The 21,060-nt window shown below is 33.7% G+C and overlaps 2 protein-coding genes across 2 annotated transcripts; both read left to right on the forward strand.

The window, feature by feature from the left end:
• The first annotated feature begins 7,039 nt into the window (after window positions 1-7,039).
• Window positions 7,040-10,452, forward strand: LOC100799978 (5'-adenylylsulfate reductase 3, chloroplastic). The gene is given in 5 exon segments (NM_001360414.1): window positions 7,040-7,253; window positions 7,376-7,531; window positions 7,674-7,794; window positions 8,819-9,626; window positions 9,737-10,452. Coding segments are annotated over 5 exon segments (1,419 nt in total). The 5' UTR covers window positions 7,040-7,150; the 3' UTR covers window positions 9,968-10,452.
• Window positions 10,453-17,295: 6,843 nt separating this feature from the next.
• LOC100794870 (glucan endo-1,3-beta-glucosidase 1) lies at window positions 17,296-20,354 on the forward strand. The gene is given in 5 exon segments (XM_006598277.3): window positions 17,296-17,867; window positions 17,870-17,983; window positions 17,986-18,906; window positions 19,864-19,891; window positions 20,021-20,354. Coding segments are annotated over 5 exon segments (1,527 nt in total). The 5' UTR covers window positions 17,296-17,572; the 3' UTR covers window positions 20,190-20,354.
• Window positions 20,355-21,060: the final 706 nt, after the last annotated feature.

Consider the following 21,060-nt stretch of genomic DNA (forward strand, 5'->3'; position numbering starts at 1 on the left):
CTTTGAAAAACACAACACAATATCACTTGCAATAGATGGTGTGAACCAAACTGATGTCGCTTAAGTCAACGAGGTCCAGAAATGCTTCCAACGTCGGTGACCTTCTCCGTCAAAGCAATGAGAAAATTGCCCCTGAAGCCAGTTAGAAAATATAAGGTTACTGCATTGAAACTCCACTTGGGGATTTAATATGTTGTTATCTTTGAAGCCCAAATGGTAATTTTAAGAACGTAGAAGTTTTTAAGTGGAAATATAAGAACTTGTTCACCCCTGATTCCTTGATTTGCATTATTTATTCCATTTGCCATTAACAGTGTGTTAGAATACCAAAACAGCTAGCACAAATAAGTATATTTCACATGGAATAAAAAACACATACAATACTTATAACAATCAATTAATACAAAAAATATATTGTAAAGGAAAGTAAAGAAAAACACGGGTTGAAGCGTGCGCAATGAGTTGTCTTTAGAGAAAAAATGTCCCACTGCACCGACATTGACAAAAAATTATTAAATGTGTCCTTCTCCCAATATGTCAGCATTGATTGTGTGCAACCAATGATTCCAAACCAAGAAATAGCAATGCTCCAAAACATTTCAAAAAGCAACAGATTTTTTATAATAGAATGGTGTTTTTATTGTTTTATTTTTTGAAACAAAAGTATGCTTCCGTTGAGAACTCGATACGCATCACTCGATAGGGTGGGGTGCGTGTAGTTCAAGCACATGGTCAAGGTAACAGGAACATAGTGCGCGCGAGGTGTGCGACACATGGGTCCTGTGGTTGTGGTCATGTTCATTGTGGAGATCTCATTTCTGGGAAGGTGACACTCTGTTAACTTTTTTTACTACTCTTTGCGATCGTGTTGGATCTGGTGGGAAAGTGTGGCATAGGCGCGCTGGATCTGGAAGGGGGAGGGGTGGTGCACGATAGTGATGGAGGTTAGGGGTGAGAAGTTTGAAGGAAAGAAAAATGTGGTCCATGGAAAGGTGGAGGGTATGTTCGTCATTTAATAAAATCTGGCAGTAAAGATAGTAATTTTGGTTGGGAGAATAGTAGTTCCCTTTTTCTATGTGCATGACCTGGTTTTATTGTTTTCTCAACTATTTATAAGAACATAGCCCACAACGTTCAACAACCGAAGAGAAAATAAAAAGTCCCTTAAAATTAGGAACCAACATTTTAGAAAATATACAGTGAGTAAAATAACTTTTAACGAAAACTGATTTAGAAAAATAATATTTAAATTAAATTTTAAAATATAATAAAAATATTTTTCCAACTATCTCTCACTAATTTAAAATTTAAAGAAATGAATGATATAATGATATTTATGTGAAAAAACTAAACAAAAATATTTAGTGGAACATTTGATATTATATTTTCAATATAAGAAAACTTTCGAGTTTAAGCTGTATACCTAGTGCGTGTAACCATGTAAGAAAAAAATAGATACTTAATTATCTCAGACTATATATTATTTAACTCGATATTAGAACACAATACAATAAAATATTCGTTTGAGTTTTAATAAGTGATTGTCCATCTTATACATGTATGTCATTTTAAAATTAGTTCATCTCTCATATTCACAATCCCACCACTACACTTACAAGATAAAACCACAAAAAGTGATATGTAATTACCACCCTCACAATAAACCATCAATGAGTTGATTAAAAGGTATTTAAATATAATATTTTCAGTCAATTAATATATATGTATATCTCAACCTTATAATTGCCACGCTTTAGAAGTACCATTAGATCCACCATTTCATCTAACATATTTAAAATATTAAATTAAATATGAACAACTCATTTATATTAGATTGAATTTTCTTGAATGTAAAATTTGCTAATTAGAACATATATAATCATTTTAAATATATTTCGTAAAAATAAATTAATATACATTGATAATATAAAAATCTGTAAGTCGCTTATAATAGTTTTAATTAGCCGACAACATAATTTTTTATACTAAAATCTGTAAAAGTTGCTATAAATATTGCTAAAAAACTTTATTTAGTTGATAATAAAAAAAAAAATTATGTTGATAATATAAAAAATTAGTTAGTTGATCCATGATTGTATATAAATTCTTGTATGCTAAAATCTTATATTAAAATTTAGAGTCTTTTATAAAAGTGATACTATATAAATTTCTTTTTCTTTTTTTTTTTCCAATAAGATATGAAGTTCGAGAGGAAGCAGTTGAATTGAAGGTATTGCATGATTGAAAAAAAAAACACTTTTTAAAATCAATTTTCGTACTCTAACATTTCATTGATATCATCACAAGAGTGACATTTTTTTATTGATAATATTAATTGTTGGTTGTTATTTTTTATATTAACGAAAAAATTTAAACTTATAACTTTTTTTTTCTTCCTTTTCTTTATACTTCAAAGTTGACCTTATAATTCAATCATAATATAAGGAATATTAATTCAAAACTTTTAAATAAAGCTTTGAAATAATATCATCAAATTTTTCAATAAAAATTAATCATTGATGATATCAGAAAATATTTTACACGAATATGATAAAAGAAAAAAGATAATCTCCATATTAATCTCATGCAAGTTATTGTTGTTTTTTTTAGGAAAGATAATTATACCATTTTATTTATAACATTAGAAACAATATAAGATGATATATAATTAAATTCATGAGAGCTAGCATAAAATCTTGTAAGTCCTAATTACATTATGAGCTACTCCATCCATTTTGAAACTATGGATGTTTTGGCATTTTAATTTTGTTTCAAAACTATAGATGTTTTACAAATCTAAGACTAAATTTTCAATTTTTTTTTTCAATTATACCTTTGTTTACAATTATTAGTTTATTGAATTTTTTTTGTTATCCAAGACATATATCAATAACTAATCACTCGATAATGAGAATATCCACTTAATACTATGTTTAGACTTTTTATTATCCAAATATTTATGGTTAATGATGATTCTAACAACATGATTAAATAAGATTATTTTAGTCTACAATATTATTAATTAATATTTTTTTAGTGAATATGTGGTAACCTTAAACATTTATAGTTTTAGAAAGAAGGAAGTATAAGATTGGCTATGCAAGTTATTCTTTATTATTCGGAAAGGTGTAAAACAACATGGAATCGCCTTTGCTATTGTCTTTTTTAAAAATAAAAAATCAGTGGTGCGTGTGGCCTTACGTTGGGTGGGGACTCTAGGTCCCATAACATATTTCTAAGAAAATAAATCCTTTCGGATCTCCAAGGGCTAGGTTTTGGATGGTGCTGCTATTGCACACTCACTTCCACTTGTCTTTTACTTTATTTATTTTTTGGTGATCACTAGTCTCTTACTTTCTATAGCTTATACTTCATGTATTCGTTGTTTTGGTGTAAAATCTGCGTGTGCTGCTCCTTATTCGGAAGAGTAAATATGCATAAGCTGACAAAAAGTTGTGACTCATTTAAACTTGTTATAGACCTATTCTAAACTTGATTTCTCCAATCATTGCTTCATTCAATTATTCACCCTAATATCAAGGCGATTGTTAGTTGTTTTACCAACTATGGCATCATGAGCCACTGAGTATATTATGAAATAATTTACATATACGTATTTTTTTCATAAGATGGTTTAAAATATAAGAAAATTTTAATTAATTTTATCCTATTTAATAAAATTGTTTATATTTTTTTATTTAATTTACATTTTATTTTAAATAATCCTCTCAATGATCGTGAAATGAACTATATCATCTTTAAAATAAATATTTTTCATTCAAAAATAAGTTTTCATAAAATTTAAGTCTTTCATTAATTAGGATAGAAGGTAATTTAAGAATTGGAATTCATTTTCGAAAAAATTAAACAATATTCCTAGTTTACAACCAATATATGTTGGTTGGAGTGAATATGAACTCAGATTTTTAAGCAAGATATATCCATTGAAGTCTTGATGAAAAAAATGATTGAGAAACAAGATTTCATTAAAGAAAGACAATGACAATAAGTCAGATTTTTCAGTGAATAGTAATAATCATCTATGGTCTGTGTCATTCCTTCCAACTTCAACACCTAAACAAATAGTTTGTTTTTTATTTTTAATTATACAAATAATGTCTTATTTTATTTTAATTTTTTTTTAAAAATGAAAATAAAAAATGTCATTGTCATTATTTTTATATAAACTTTCAAAAATAAAAAAAATTTAGAAATAAAAATTTCTCAAGTTGGCTTGTGAAATGACATATTCGGATCATGGATTCTTTGTTGGCTTGTGAAATGACCATTTCCCATAACTTTCCAAGTTGATTATTGCTCCCTTTGCAACCGCAGCCTCATATTGATTATAGCATCTTTTTTGGTAGCCAGCCAGTGGCTTAACTGGCTTGAATCCAATATGCTCAGTGACAATCACATAAATAATTTTCTTTTTCGAAAAGTAAGGCACAAAAAAAAATCGGTGATTAGAAAATAATCAGGGACAAGTCGTGAGGGATCAATTAACTAGAGCAACACTTAAATCTCATAAAAAAGAGAGAGAGAACAAAATTGAGGCTCGAGGGACCACACCACATGCTGACGAGTTTTGAAGTGAAGAGAATAGGGACCAAGTTGGAATAAAATCGATAGAGCACCAAAGGCAAATACTAGGAAAAGAGGCCAATAATACAGAAGGGGACATAATATGTGTATAGTTTTATAAACAATTGTCACTTTTTTAGAATTTTAATTTCTCTGTTATTATTTTTTTCATACTTTTTGTTTTTTTTTATAAAAACACTTTTCTTAAACAACAAAACAGACCCAGAATATGCCAGCAACCGTGAAGCAAACACAGTTTGTCCTGGGATTTAATTTATTTACCACAAACATATATTAATTAATTTAGATTTAAGTCAATGTCAATGAGTATTTAATTATTAATTAATAATAAAATTAGTGATTAACTTTTTTTTGAACAGGATGGAAAAACAATTTACATAGCAAAAAAATTAGTGATTAATATTATATTGTTACATACAATTATGATTTTGTTAAATCTATTTTCTTAATTTTTTTTATCAATAGTAGAATTAAAAGCAAATTACATATTTTTTTTTAAAAAAAGTCAAATCTATTAAAATTTGATGGTATAGTTTTTTTTAAGTGCAATGATATAGAAATATTATCATACCATTTTAGTAAGTTTTTCTTTGTAGAGTTCTTCACGACCAAAAACAAAGATTAATGATACTTTTTCGTACGGATAAAATATTTGTAGATCGTCACACACACAAAAAAAACTTTTCTAGATTCGAGTGAAAAAATAAATTCTAATGCAGTGATTAATAAAAATATGACTTTGAAGAATAATGTTTAATTTAAATCTAAATTAAATTTCTATTTTGAATTATTCTTTACTATTTTTTTTAAACAAACAGTTCTAGCAGTGGATTCGGTTTTTTCAAATTAGTTTTCATTGCTAAGAAAAGGTAACGTAATGTTGATGATATTCAATATCATTAATTATTTATATACTGGTGCTGCCATTTTTAATAACATTTTTATTTATTAATTTATTAGATTTTTAACAAACAAAACCAATAAAAGCATGACAGTGCACAGTGCACAGTGCACCTACACAACATCACACTTTGGTTACTCTCATATAGTACTAATATAATTCATTTATTTTACATAGTACTAATATAATTCATTTAAAAACAGCATAATTTGCTCACTAACGAATATGTTTACTTATAAGCATTATAATATGATTTCACACAAAAAAGACATTAAAATGTTTTTCCTTTTTAGGAGAACTATATTTTTAAATATGTTTTATCTGTAAACAATATTTAATCTTGAACTAGTAAAACTAAAAATTATCAACACTTGAATAGTTCTTGAAACTAACTAAATAATTTCCAAACAGTAAATTCTTTTAAAATATTAAACAAAATAATTCAATAAGAAAACATTATAACAGAGGCAATGCGAAATGATAGCACAACAGTGCTTGTCAATATGGTTTTTTTAATTAAAAAATGTTTTTTTACTGCTGCTTATCAATATGTAATTCATATTGATTGTAATTATTAATTTTCATCGTAGGAAATACCAAACAAATTTTAAATGTAGGCAATTAACTAATAACTACTATTGTCACGTGTTAGTATTTTTTAGATTATCATGGTGATAGTGTAGAATATTTACTAATTTTTTTTATTAATTATTAATCTCAAATAGAAAATATAATTAATTATTTTTATTGAAATATTTTTTTAATTATATTTTTATTTTATTTTTATTTACGCGACTCGAATTTAAGACTAAGAGAATTGAATTTAATTATACTCAAAATCAATTTGCATCAATATTTCAGCTTTTACTTAAAAAAATGAAAGAGAAACAATTAAACAAAGAGATTAGTAGTATTTTTTTATTTAAAAAAGAATGGTTAAATGCAATTTTGGTTATTTTATTTTTAAGAATATGTAATTTTGATCTTTTGTTTTAAAATAGAAATATCTAATCTTGATATTTTTTTAAAATTTGTAATTTTAATTTTTCTAATTAAAAACAAAAAAGTTTAGTCTTCTAGTGTAAAATATATTGTTTTGATTTTTTAATAAAATAAAAAATATTATTTGGTAAGAAATTAATTTGATATGAGCAAAATTTAATGATATGATATAAAATTATCTATTTAAACTATAATATAATCAATGTCAAAACTTTTAATTTAATATGATTAAAACTGTAAATTTTATAAAAATGAAGGAGTAAATGTCTCTATTATAAACTAAAAGAATTGTAGATTTTAAAAATTAAAAAAATTAAATGTCTTTAGGAGAATCAAAATTAGAAGAGAATGATATCGGGTAAGTGCTTACAGTAAGAAAGTAGAGGAAGAATCTGGGAAGATGGTGAAAGATTAAAAATGACACGTGAGTCTAAGTTGGCCGCGCGACCGAAGAGAGGCCACGCGCCAGGGGTTTCTGCTCAGCCAATAGACGCGCGCCTCGTAAGATGACGAAGATAGCTTGAATTGCGTCCAGGTTCAAATGCACTCCTCTTTATAATGAAAACTTCATTCTCCTTCATGTCTCTGAGAAATAACCAACAGAATCTACTCTCTATTTTCCTAGCTTAGATTCCTTCTCCAATGGCTCTTGCCGTTTCCACTACTTCTTCCTCTTCAGCTGCAGCAGCAGCAGCAGCGTCGAGCTCTTTCTTCTCGCGCCTTGGATCTTCATCGGACGCTAAAGGTGTTCATCCTTTTCCTTATTCAGAAAAAAAAACAAAACAAACTAACGTGATCTGAATTTGTCTCTTTTTATGATGCGTTAGGGTTTCGTTAATTGATACGCGTTTGTGTTTTTGTTTTCAGCTCCGCAAATTGGTTCCTTTCGGTTTCCGGAGAGGCCTCAAGTTTCGTCTGGTGTTGTTAATTTAACTCAAAGACGCTCCTCGGTGAGGCCACTCAATGCCGAACCGCAACGGAATGATTCTGTTGTTCCTCTTGCAGCAACTATCGTTGCTCCTGGTACGTTTCCTGCGTTATGTTATGAACATTACCTTGTTTTCATGGAATTTTCTGAAATAAAACCCCCCCCCCCCCCCCCCCCCCCCCCTCTTAATTGGAGGCGATTCGAGCGTGTTTTGATTGTTTGGCGTGTGATTTGCAGAGGTTGAGAAGGAGAAAGAAGATTTTGAGCAATTAGCGAAAGACCTTGAAAATTCATCTCCTCTTGAGATTATGGATAAGGCCCTCGAGAAATTTGGGAACGACATCGCTATTGCCTTTAGGTAGATTCTTAATTTTACATTTTGGTGATTTTGTTGAATGATGTTTTGCTTATGTCGGGGTTTTTTTTTTCCTTTCATAATGGGAAAGAAAGTTTATGTCGGTGTTGCATGAGCGTATGGATTTTACTTTCAAGCGTTGTCTGATGGCCCAAATTATTGGTGAGGGAAAATTTTCAAATGTTCCGCAGGTGTTTCCGAAAACTAATGTCACGTTCATAGCTTAGCTTCTAGTAGATAATGACGTAGGGGAACATGAGACAAATGATTTCTAACTTGTTCTTGTAAAGAGAAATGTTATATATTTCTACAAATCATTATAAAGAAAGTAATAAATGAAAAGTGAATATATTTATATTTAAAAAATATAACAAAGAAAATATGGAGATGCATGGGGGAGAGAACTAAGACAGGTTATAAGCTTTGATACCATCTTAGATTTCAACTTAAAATCAATTGACATTAAGTGAAGTTGTCCAATAGATATAACTTAAAATCAATTGACATTAAGTGAAGTTGTCCAATAGATATATAAACTGCATCCCAAGAACTGAGACAGACGATGTGGGACTTTCTAACAATTAACAGGAGAATACAGAGAAAATATCACAAAACAAGTACGAAGATTAATAGGAGAATGGTGTAGGAGGATTAATAAATATTCTGTTGGAAAATGTATTTTTTAAGAAACAAATTGTTGAATGTTTTCGTGTGTCATTGCTGAAAATGCAAAATTAATATGAAATTTGCTGAATCGATATGAAGAGAGAGTAGTTCAGTATAGTACGTTTATTTTTCTATTTACAAGAACATGAAGTTGAAATATAGCCGACAATCCGACAATTAAGTTTTGTATTATGTTGTGTAATTCATTTGTTTTTCTTGTGGGTTATTATTCATTAACACCTTTAATTGTTAATTGTATTTTGAAAATTGCAACTTGAATTTTGTGTGACTCTGACTATCTGGAAAGTAAGTGCTATGATATCTATCTGGATTTGAATTTTAATTAGTTTTATCTTTGTAGTGGTGCTGAAGATGTTGCTTTGATTGAGTATGCACATTTGACGGGTCGACCCTACAGAGTGTTTAGTCTTGACACTGGGAGACTGAACCCAGAAACCTACAAATTTTTTGACGCTGTTGAGAAGCATTATGGAATTCATATTGAGTACATGTTCCCTGATGCGGTTGAGGTTCAGGCATTAGTAAGAACTAAGGGGCTCTTCTCATTTTACGAGGATGGGCATCAAGAGTGCTGTAGAGTAAGAAAGGTGAGGCCCTTGAGGAGAGCCCTTAAGGGTCTCAAAGCATGGATTACTGGACAGAGAAAAGACCAGTCTCCTGGTACTAGGTCTGAAATCCCTATTGTCCAGGTTGATCCTGTTTTTGAGGGACTGGATGGTGGAATTGGCAGCCTGGTGAAGTGGAACCCGGTTGCAAATGTTAATGGTCTAGACATATGGAACTTCCTTAGGACCATGAATGTTCCTGTAAATTCATTGCATTCCCAAGGATATGTTTCGATTGGCTGTGAGCCATGCACAAGGCCGGTTTTACCCGGACAACATGAAAGAGAAGGAAGGTGGTGGTGGGAGGATGCCAAAGCCAAGGAGTGTGGTCTTCACAAAGGTAATTTGAAACAGGAAGATGCTGCCCAGCTTAATGGAAATGGGACCTCCCAAGGAAATGGCTCTGCCACTGTTGCTGACATTTTCATCTCCCAGAATGTGGTCAGCTTGAGCAGGTCCGGGATTGAGAATTTGGCAAAATTAGAGAACCGAAAAGAACACTGGCTTGTTGTGCTCTATGCACCATGGTGCCGCTTCTGTCAGGTAAAACACCATTCCCTATACTTAAATTCTCTGTTAAGATTATCTCACTAAGGTTCATTTGGCTTGAAATTCCCATTATCTAATGAGATGTTTGTTGTGAACTTTTACAGGCTATGGAGGAGTCGTATGTTGATCTGGCAGAGAAGTTAGCAAGGTCAGGAGTGAAGGTTGCAAAATTCAGAGCCGATGGAGAGCAGAAGGAATATGCAAAGAGTGAACTGCAGTTGGGAAGCTTCCCCACAATACTTCTCTTCCCCAAGCACTCTTCTCAACCAATTAAGTACCCTTCAGAAAAGAGAGATGTTGATTCATTGACGGCATTCGTGAATGCCTTACGGTGATGGTCAATTGAGTATCTTGCTCAATGTTCCGTCGTACCATACCGGCAATAAATTTCTTCACAGATTTGGGCAATTCACTGAAAATGGGAATGGCAGTTTTTGATAGCAAAACGAAGATTCTCAGCTAGCAGTATCCCTGTATAGATTTAGATAACCTTCCTCACAAATATAATTGTAGTAGTCATGAGGAGGATGTGATTTCCTGTTTTGTTAGATGAGTAGAGTTATGGTTGTATTATGTTGTTTCTTCACTATCATAATCTACTTTTTTAGATTTTGCCAAATTTACAAGAACGAACGTCTAACCTACTGTGAAGTCTTATGTTCCGTGTGCAATAATGTCCCTGTCACGTATGTTTTCATGGACTGGTGCAGTCAAAATGTTCTAGCCACAACGGAACAAAAATCCATTTGGATTTGATCATTGGTTTCCTATGTTTTTTTTCCTGAAATGAGTACACGTGATAGCATGTATACGTCTCAAATTCTCGATTGAATGAATTACTCATATCTAATTTTAGTTTTTCTGTAAAAAATATTTTAGTTTAGCAAAGTTTTAAAATTCTCCAGCTGAAGTATGACACAGGATGGGCCATAACTACTACTTAAGTCCATTGGGCCCCTGTGGAGAAAGTCCCTGGCGGAACATTGCATGATCAAATAAACTCAAATATTTTTCAATCTAGTTGGATGGATGAAGTTGAAGAAGGAACGGAGAAACATAAATTATTTTGAGGGTGGCAGTAGGCATACCAAGAGGAGATGAAAAAAACGAATCAAAATATGACAGTAAAAAACATATGCATCACATGATTCACATATAAGTCAATTCCAGGCAAATTGACCCCAGCGAGTTACTTTTACAAATTTATTCCCTAGGGTCTGTTCTGAAACTTATTCCTAAGAAAGTTTCTTCCTACAAGCATTCCGTCATACAAAGTGGCAAAACACGCGACTCGCCATGCAGACTGGCGAAACAGTCTTGGGACGCGAGACAAATGATGCAGGTTTTGTTGTTTTGGCTGGCGAAATGCATGGTGCAGGTTTCATGCAGGTTTCCAGAAATATAAAGCATATCCATTCTCCAATTTCAATCAATTTGTTTTTAGAATGTCTTTTGTTTTTCCTCCTGAAAAAAAGTTGTTGATATCGCAACGTAATGCTCTCACATAATACCAGCAGATTGCTCTACTTTTGGAAAATATTTTTATTGTAATTTAAAATTTAAAGTTAAAAATATATTTTCTTTATCAGTTATGCTTTTAAAAATAAAATATTTTTATTGTAATTTAAAATTTAAGTTAAAAATATATTTTCTTTATCATTTATGATTTTAAAGATAAAATATGTTTTTAAATTCGGTTTTCATGAAAAATTAAAAGCATCCCACTATGTCTTTCAATTCCTATCTTTTATAGGAAGCTGCTTTATCACCGAACCAACCAAACTCCAATTCCTCCCAGCAAACCTTATCACCTCAACAACATTCAAGTCTAAACCCACCTCACGTATCAAACCAACCTTCTCCAGTCTCAGCTTCACCATATCTCCAAACTACAAACCCACCACACCACATCTCATGTACCACCTTATCCCAACACCAAACAACCTCAAATTTAAATTCCACCTTATCACCATTAAACCAAACTCAAACCCCAAATGAAGAATCTCAATCAAACTCTAACAACCTGTACACATGCTCATCACTTCCTGCAAATGCAAATGCTCTTCCCCCATGCTCTAAGACTTCACTCTCGACTTACCCCATGGTGACTCGCTCTAAGAATGGAATTTTCAAACCTAAACAAGTTCACCTAGCCACCAAATTTCCCTTTCCTTCTCTGGTTGAACCAACATGTGTTACACAAGCCATGAAACACCTTGAGTGGAAAAAAACCATGTTAGAAGAACTCAATGCGCTCATTGCTAATGGAACTTGGACACTTGTCCCTTCATAGCTAAATCTTAATGTCATCGGGAACAAATGGGATTTTCGACTCAAACATAACACTGATGGTTCTATTTCCCGGCATACAGCTTGCCTTGTTGCCAAAGGCTACCACCAACGGTGTGGCATTGATTACCATGAAACCTTTAGTCCAATGGTAAAGCCACAAACAATCACACTGGTCCTTTGTCATGCACTATCCAAGGAGTGGCCCCTCAGCCAAATGGACATTAACAATGTGTTCCTTTACGACACCATCTCTGAGGACATCTATATGTCTCAACCTCTTGGCTTCACTAATTCGTAACTCCCAAACCATGTTTGTAAGCTTCACAAGGCCCTCCATGGTCTTAAATAGGCACTGAGAGCATGGTATCCTATGCGTAAGAATTTCCTCCTCCACTTTGAATTTGTCAACTCTAAATCCGACACCTTATTGTTCATCTACAATTGAGGTTCAATCTTGACTTATTTTCTTGTCTATGTTGATGATTTGCTGCTTACAGGTAACGTCATATTATTTATCAAGCAATTCCAAGATGCATTGGCCTCACAATTCTCCTTGAAGGAACTTGGCACACTACACATTTTTTGGGTGTTGAAATTGTTCCTACATCACATGGACTATTTCTTAGACAACATCACTATATTCATGATCTTCTACAAGCCCACAACATGCATGATGGTCGACCAGTCAACACCCCTTTATTGACCACATGCAATCTCGCATCAGGTGACGTCTCCTCATTTCTTAGACAACATCACTATATTCATGATCTTCTTCAAGCCCACAACATGCATGATGCTCGACCAGTCAACACCCCTTTATTGACCACATGCAATCTCGCATCAGGTGACGTCTCCTCATTTCTTAGACAACATCACTATATTCATGATCTTCTTCAAGCCCACAACATGCATGATGGTCGACCAGTCAACACCCCTTTATTGACCACATGCAATCTCGCATCAGGTGACGTCTCCTCATTTCTTAGACAACATCACTATATTCATGATCTTCTTCAAGCCCACAACATGCATGATGGTCGACCAGTCAACACCCTTTTATTGACCACATGCAATCTCGCATCAGGTGACGTCTCCTCATTTCTTAGACAACATCACTATATTCATGATCTTCTTCAAGCCCACAACATGCATGATGCTCGACCAGTCAACACCCCTTTATTGACCACATGCAATCTCGTATCAGGTGACGTCTCCTCATTTCTTAGACAACATCACTATATTCATGATCTTCTTCAAGCCCACAACATGCATGATGCTCGACCAGTCAACACCCCTTTATTGACCACATGCAATCTCGCATCAGGTGATGTCCCCTCTTGTGATGGCATTGTTTACTGCCAGCTTGTCGACTCGCTGCAATATCTCTCTCTCACATGCCCTGATATAGCATTCCCTATCAACAAGCTCTTAGATCATGAAGGACCCTACTAAAATTCGCATGCAAGCAACCAAGCGAGTCCTCAGGTATCTCAAAGGAACAATAGATTTTGGACTTCAACTGCGATCATCTCCAGATCAACATCTTCGTGCCTTTTATGATGCTAACTGGGTTGACAACACTTCTGACATAAGGTCCACGGGTGCTTACGTAGTTTACTTTGGCCTGAGTGTCATCTCCTGGAGCTGCAAGAAGCAATCCATCATTGACAAATCTTCAACAAAAGTTGAATACCATAAAATAACCACAACAATCATTGAATCACATTTAGCCTGATCCTTCTCCAACGATGTATTCTTATAACATTGGAGCAATGTATCTTTGTGCAAACCCTATATTTCACTTGTGTATGAAACATCTCACAATTGACCATCTCTTTGTGCAGGATCTAATAGCCAACAAGCAACTCCGAGTCTCACTTGTTCCATCTTGTCATTAGCATGTTGACCTCTTCACCAAAGCTCTTGTGTCCTCGCGCCACAAATTTATGATGGACAAGATTGGTGTTGTCTCCACCACCACCATCTTGCGAGAGCATATTGGATTGTTAATATGATAATTCAAGTTTATCTTTTAGTTTATTGTCATTTAAATTCAAACTTAATTTAAGTTATAGATAATTTAGTGGATAACTTATTCTCTTATTCTCTTGTATTCTATATATACACTTCTTGTACACATTCTGAATGATAGAATAAAACACTATTTTATCTTCTCTATACAACAATGGCAGCGTTCATGGTTGTTTTGCAAAACATCAACGGCAAAGCATTCAACATTTTCAATGACGTAGGAGAAGATAGAGGTAATGATGGAGCAATTATTTCTTAGAAGTTTTAAATTTGATATCAACATCTACACGTGATTTGCACAAATTTGATTAAAAAAGGATTTTAATTTTGATATTATTATGTTAAAACTTAAAAGATAATACTGTTAGCATTCTACATGATGTATATCTTGTTTTGTACACGTATCGTGTAATTACTAACCAAGATCATAGTTGATATGGTGATCGCGGACCAACATATAATTTCTCCTTGCTAATAGTGCCCTTAAGGAGTTGGTTAAAAAATTAAAAGGAGAAAGTATTTAAAGTATAATTCATAGAAGAACATACAAAAAAATTCATAGACAACATAATTTTATACATCCTAATAAAAATCTTTTTCTTTTTAATTTTCTAACTAATACCCTTAAGATACTGACTAACACTTGCTTTCAAATATTTACACCAAGTACACTCTACCAAAGTGCTGCTTCTTGTCCATGTTACATGTATGTGTGGTTCCATGTAGTCTTTTTTTTTTTCCTTCGTTTCTTTGGATTCCCATTTCAGATTGCTTGACTATTGGACTCTTTTAATTATTTTTTGAGACATTTTCTGTTTCTTCATTAACTAGCTAATTGAGATCCAAACAGCAACATCAAGCATTGTTGCCAGAACGTTTTACTCAATTGATATATAATCATTGTTTATGTCAATTTAAGGTCTGGCTTTTTGTCTCTTTTCCTGGCAAAGTTTTATTCTTTTTCTTAACTTTATCATAGGCTTAGGAACACTTGCCGGTTTGCAGTTGAACAATCCCACCTGTGGTGGTTCAACATCATCCACACGCTCTTCCAATCTATGAAAGAGAGTTTTTTTAGTGGGCATGAGTTGGGACATCTCATTATCCTCCACCTTCTTTTCATTGATCTTAAGTCGGCTAATCTATGCAAACATAATGATTGCAATTCTTTAACTAATTATTGCGATTGTCATTGAAATATTAAAGCTTCCAAGTGGCAAATATATGGTGGTAAAGTTGGTAACCGAAAGTCCCTTTTATGGGATCAAATAAGCAATAGATTATTGGCCATTCAAATATTTGACAATAATGGTGAAAGACTTAGAGGATTATTTGAAATTTATCAATAAGCTAATTTTAGTTTGAAAGAAATTTATTTTATTTTTCTTTTCTTATAAAATATTTAATTAAAAGTTTATTTAAACATGATAGTCCATATTCAATAGTGTGGTATTGTAATTTGTTTTTCTTTCTTCTTTTTAAGCTGTAGAACAAAAAGACACTCTTATATTACTTTGTACTAAACATGATGCCAATAATATGTTACGATTGCTGCAAAAACTCGCTTAGTGAATTACTGTATAACTTTAAATCACAAGTAATTTTATTTAATTACAGCTACTCAACTAATCTCTTATCTTAGAGAGTTGTCCACCAAATAAGAAAGTTGGCGTCACAGGAAATCAAATCCACATCCATAAAAAAGGTGGAAATCATATCAAATCTTTAATCACATGTGCGAACGCAAATCGGCCTTCTCATCTCATACTTATTATCAGCCTCGATCGTGATCTAGTTGATATTGTGACCAAGACAATAGTGTTCTCTATTAGCATTCGAAACCAGTGTTATTGTTTTGTTGCTGACACACACAACAGGGTAACAGATTTGTAAAATTCTCTTATAGCAGTCATGCATGTAAGTCTTCTCAGAGTAAAATCAGTGTATCTCAATTCTCTGGTAAATTTAGACGTCATCAAGCAAATATCATATTTTACTATGCTTTATAAAAACTTATTTTATAGTAACTACTGATTTTTTATTTTTATTTTTTATGCATATCCTAAAAGGCCAAAGTAAAGAAAAATGTATATTTTACTCTAACTTTTTCAAACACATACACCTCAGAGATGTTCAACTGGTAAATGTTCAAATGCTTTATGGTCATAAAGTTTGGTTTCTTTGGCAAGAAATTGTGTGAACAAGTGGTTCAATTAGCTAACTATGTATTGTGTATTATGCAATTACTATATAGTAATGTTGAGATTTCTTTATCAACTTTCAATCTGTTTTGAGAACGTGCTAGAAGTTCAAAGCAAGAGAAGCTTTTGGATGCACAAGTAAACAAGCAACGTCTCTCTGCACAAGCCAGGCTGTTTTGTTGAAATTTAATAATCATCTTTAATTGAGTCACAAACATATATAATTGGTTATAAGAAAAGTAAAGCCATTGTCTTCAACCATAGATCCGTTTAAGGCTACATAGAATGCCACCAGATTCGTTATTTATCACTTCTCCTTTTTGTCCAAATCCCTAAATTTTGACCATGAAAGTCAAATCCTTCCCCAAGTTTTAGTCGCTTGAGATTTTTATTTTTATTTTTTTCTCCCTTCTCTTCTTTTGCTTCAAAATAAATAAGGCTGTATCTGGATTAGTAGTTGTAAAAAAATATATTTGATAATCATTTCTTTTATGTTCAGTTATGATAAAATCGCTTTTATGTTATAATGTGTTGATGTTAATGGAATAATTTAAAACTGCTAACTATTTCTACACACAAGCAAAATTTTGTATATATATTAGAGTTGCATAACATTTTGAAGTGATTTTATATTGTTAGAATTTTTTTGCAGCAGTTATAAGTTTTAACACCGTAGCCTTATTAATGATGTTAACTGTAAAACTAAATTTAACTAAACTTATATGCGTGTACACATTTTTTGTTTTTTTTAAGGAATATGTGTGTACACAATTAAAAGTACTGTTTTATAAGAAAAAAAAATCTTAAAATAAGGATGACTACAAAAAAAAGTACCACATTTAATTAGTAAAAGACACCATAGCTATTATTGTTGACGGTGCAGGAGTTACATTTCAATAAATTTATCATTATTAATAGTACTTCTGCACGATTGAGAAATATTTTTTTATTTCAAAATAATTATCATCATATAGATTTATAGTTGGACGGAAAAAGTACTACTATTACCACCATAAAAAAAAATTATATTATGTTCAAATTTTGTGAGTTTGATAACTCCAAGATTCACTGGAGGACATTTAGGTTGAAGAGAAAAAGTTCCTATTTTAAAAAATAATATAAATTTCACACCTCTTTTTTTAAAATATTTATTTTCAATAAAATATTGCTTAAAAACAAAGGAAAAGATGAAAATCCGTTGAATTTGAACCGACAAGCCTTCTAGATGACAAGAATAACGCTCTAACTAAAGTCCTTGGTATCTTCCGTTCTTCACTCACCCAAACTGGGAAACTGGGAAACAAAAAACACCTCAGGCGCCAAGGCAGCAATGTCTGACAACCCAAACAAAGCAGAAAGAAGAAGCTTCACAGAGGACAATGCAAGAAGGCGAAGCTGAAGAGAGGAGGAATTGAAATGATAAAGTCAAATTATTTGTCACTGTTACTCTTGTTATCCTTGATTCACTACCACCATGTGGCTACTTTTTCCGACGACCCATTCGTGGGCGTTAACATCGGCACAGACGTATCCAACCTCTTGCCCGCACCGGACCTGGTCAACTTCCTCATGCACCAGAAGATCACCCACATCCGCCTCTACGACCCCAACCCCGACATCCTCCGCGCCCTGTCGGGTACCCACATCCACGTCACCATCAGCGTCCCCAACAACCAGCTCCTCGCCATCGCCTCCTCCAACACCACCGCCACCTCTGGATTCGCAGAAACGTCGCCGCCTACCACCCCTCCACCCGCATCGCCGCCGTCTCCCTCGGCGACGAGGTCCTCTCCTCCCTCCCCTCCGCGCCCCCTCCTCCTCCCGCCCTCGCTCCCTCCACGCCGCCCTCGTCTATTCCAATCTCCATAACGACGTCTTCGTTTCCACCCCTCACTCCGCCTCCGTCATCCTCAACCCCTTCCCTCCCTCCCAAGCCTTCTTCAACCAAACCCTAGAAACCTTCATTCTCCCTCTTCTCCATTTCCTCTCTCAAACAAATTCCCCCTTAATGCTCAACCTCTACCCTTACTACGTCTTCATGCAGAACAGAAACCTCGTCCCTCTCGAAAACACCCTCTTCAAACCCCTCCCTTTCTCCAAACAAATGCTCGACCCCAACACTCTTCTTCACTACACCAACCTCCTCGACGCCATGATCGACGCTGCTTACTTCTCCATGAAGAATCTCAACGTCACTGATGTAACCGTTCTCGTCACCGAAACCGGTTGGCCTTCTAGAGGGGACTCTAAGGAGCCCTATGCAACTCCTTCCAACGCGCTGACGTATAATTCGAACTTGATTAAGCACGTTTTGGATCGGAGTGGCACCCCTCTGCACCCGGAAACTACTTCTAGTGTTTACATATACGAGCTTTTTAATGAAGACTTGAGGTCCCCGCCTGTTTCTGAGGCGAATTGGGGTTTGTTTTATGGGAATGCTACGCCGGCGTATTTGCTTCGTATGTCTGGGATTGGGAGTTTTCTGGCGAGTGATAATGCCAATCAGACTTATTGTGTTGTGGAGGAGGATCATGGGGTGGATTTGAAGACCTTGCAGGCCGCGTTGGATTGGGCGTGTGGACCGGGGAGGGCGAATTGTTCGGAGATTCAGCCTGGGGAGAGTTGTTTCCAGCCCAATAATGTTAAGAATCATGCTTCTTATGCTTTTGATAGCTATTACCAGAGTCAGGGGAAGTCTCCTGGGTCTTGTGACTTCAAAGGGGTAGCTATGATCACAACCAGTGACCCCAGTAAGTGTCAACACCTGAAATTTCTTCTAGTCTTTATTGGTTAATTTAGAGCTTTTATATTTGTTGCGAATTGCGATTATAATGTGCGGGTTGCTAGTGGCTTCATTGGCAATATGGAATTTTAATGATTGAGATTAGATTTGGCTAGATTCTTGTGAGTGAAGGGGTTCGGATTTTCATCTGGTTATTATGGCTTTAAAATCCAACTTGTTTTACCCGATTAGCTTGTTTTATGATCCAACAGTCTATGATAAAGAGAAGGCTAGTGAATCATAAGGATTTCTACTAACGATTAGAAAAGGGGGAAATTTGAGCTGCGGGGAGGCAATGATTTCTGTTATGAAAAGCATTTGTGTGTGGCACCCACATAGTGCAAAGGCTCTTTGACTTGACTCTACTTTTACGTGAGAAAATTCAATTAAAAAGAGTTGAGATTGCAATTCCTTGTTGAGTTGGTGAACCATAAACCTTCCTATGACTGTGCCGTTTGGTTTAGGATTGGGACAGAGTTGAATTGGTTAAATTGATTATGAAAAAGCTGAGAGAAAAACTACGTTGGAACATATGTTTTCATTAGTATTTTTTAGAAAGTGAAAGAATTAATTCTCTATGCCACAATAAATGCGGTGTTAATAGGATGCTGGCTTGTCTGTGTCTGAGGTCCCCTGTTTGGCCGTTTACCCTGACAATTGCAGAGATTCTGTTTCATGTTTCTGGATTACCTTCATATACTAGTCACTTTCTTGCTGTTCAGGGTACAACTTTTTCACAGTTTCTTACATAATTCTTGCTGGCAAACCCAAGTATATCAAGTATACAATGCAAGCATATTTTCTCCATATCTATGTAAATATTGCATTATATGTCTTTCTCTTTGTTGTCTATTCCTAGTGTTGAGTGTAACAATTGTGATTAATATATTTTTTTTAACCATTCTTGTGGGGAATACCTTTGCAGGTCACGGTAAATGTATCTTTCCAGGAAGGTTAGAAACTTTGTCTGCTTAGTCGCCTAGTTGTTTTTCATTGTTCTCTGGATCTAAACTTTATTTTTTTATAAAGAAAATTGAGAACTGTCTTCTCTGCCTAAGTGTGTTCTCATTCTCTTGGTGCAGTAAGAATTTAACCAACAAGACAAAGGAAGTGGTGAACACTACTCAATCAAGCAATGCAGGGGATAATTTAAGGTTCAGAACCTTTAGAAGCATGAAAATAAGTGCAATCAACAACATTTTGCACAATTACTTTGCTGCTTTCACCATTTTGTTGTTATTCCTTCTGTGAGGTGAAAAAAAAAATCTTGTTTAGGTTTTTTGTTTTTTTGGGGGGGACGGGGGTGTGGATGTGGGAGGATATTTAGGATTATTTTGTGCTTCCTTTCAAGAAAGTAAAAGGGGGGAGGGGGTCTTGTAATTGAACGTGTATCTTGAAATTATATTTGTTATTTAATTTGTGTAGTCTATGAACATAATGGAAATGACTCTTCTCAATTGAAATTTTTTTTGACATTTTCATGTAAGGAGAGAGATGCACACAATGATCATAAACAGGGTTTACAAATTTTAACAGGCCCTGCTTGTTTATGATATTTGTTTATCTGTCAATCACATTAAAAGATCTATTTGCTAATATAATGGGATACTAACGTTGAGTTGGAGGAGGACAATTTTTTTTACTGCTTCATTTTTCTCCTTTCATTTTTTAGGAAAGACTCTAAACAATTCAATTTCAAAGTAAATTTAAAGTTGAGGGAGGTTTTGTGTGAATTCGCACAATAGAAGGAAGGAGAGAGTAGGCCACGGAGTCATATCCAGTTGGGGATGGGATGATTGAATTGGAACTAGGGGTAACTGCGGGTTTGAGTTTTGGGTTTATTCAATCCGATTTAGTTATATTAAGTTGGGCGTTTTAGGTGTTAAGGTTGAATTCAACCCAAACTAATTAAAACATGATTATGATTATAAATAGGTTGGGATAACAAGTTTTATTTTTTTTAACCCGACATGACCCAAAGTATAATTAAATTTATTATTATATATAAATTAATCATTAAATACAAAATATATTAACTTTTAACTCATTTAAATTATTAAACTAAACCATCCATGATTTTTTTAAGTTGCTTTTACCTTTCTCATGATTTTATTTATGTTTT

This window comes from Glycine max, chromosome 15, assembly GCF_000004515.6.
Source record: "Glycine max cultivar Williams 82 chromosome 15, Glycine_max_v4.0, whole genome shotgun sequence".
NCBI lineage: Eukaryota > Viridiplantae > Streptophyta > Magnoliopsida > Fabales > Fabaceae > Glycine > Glycine max.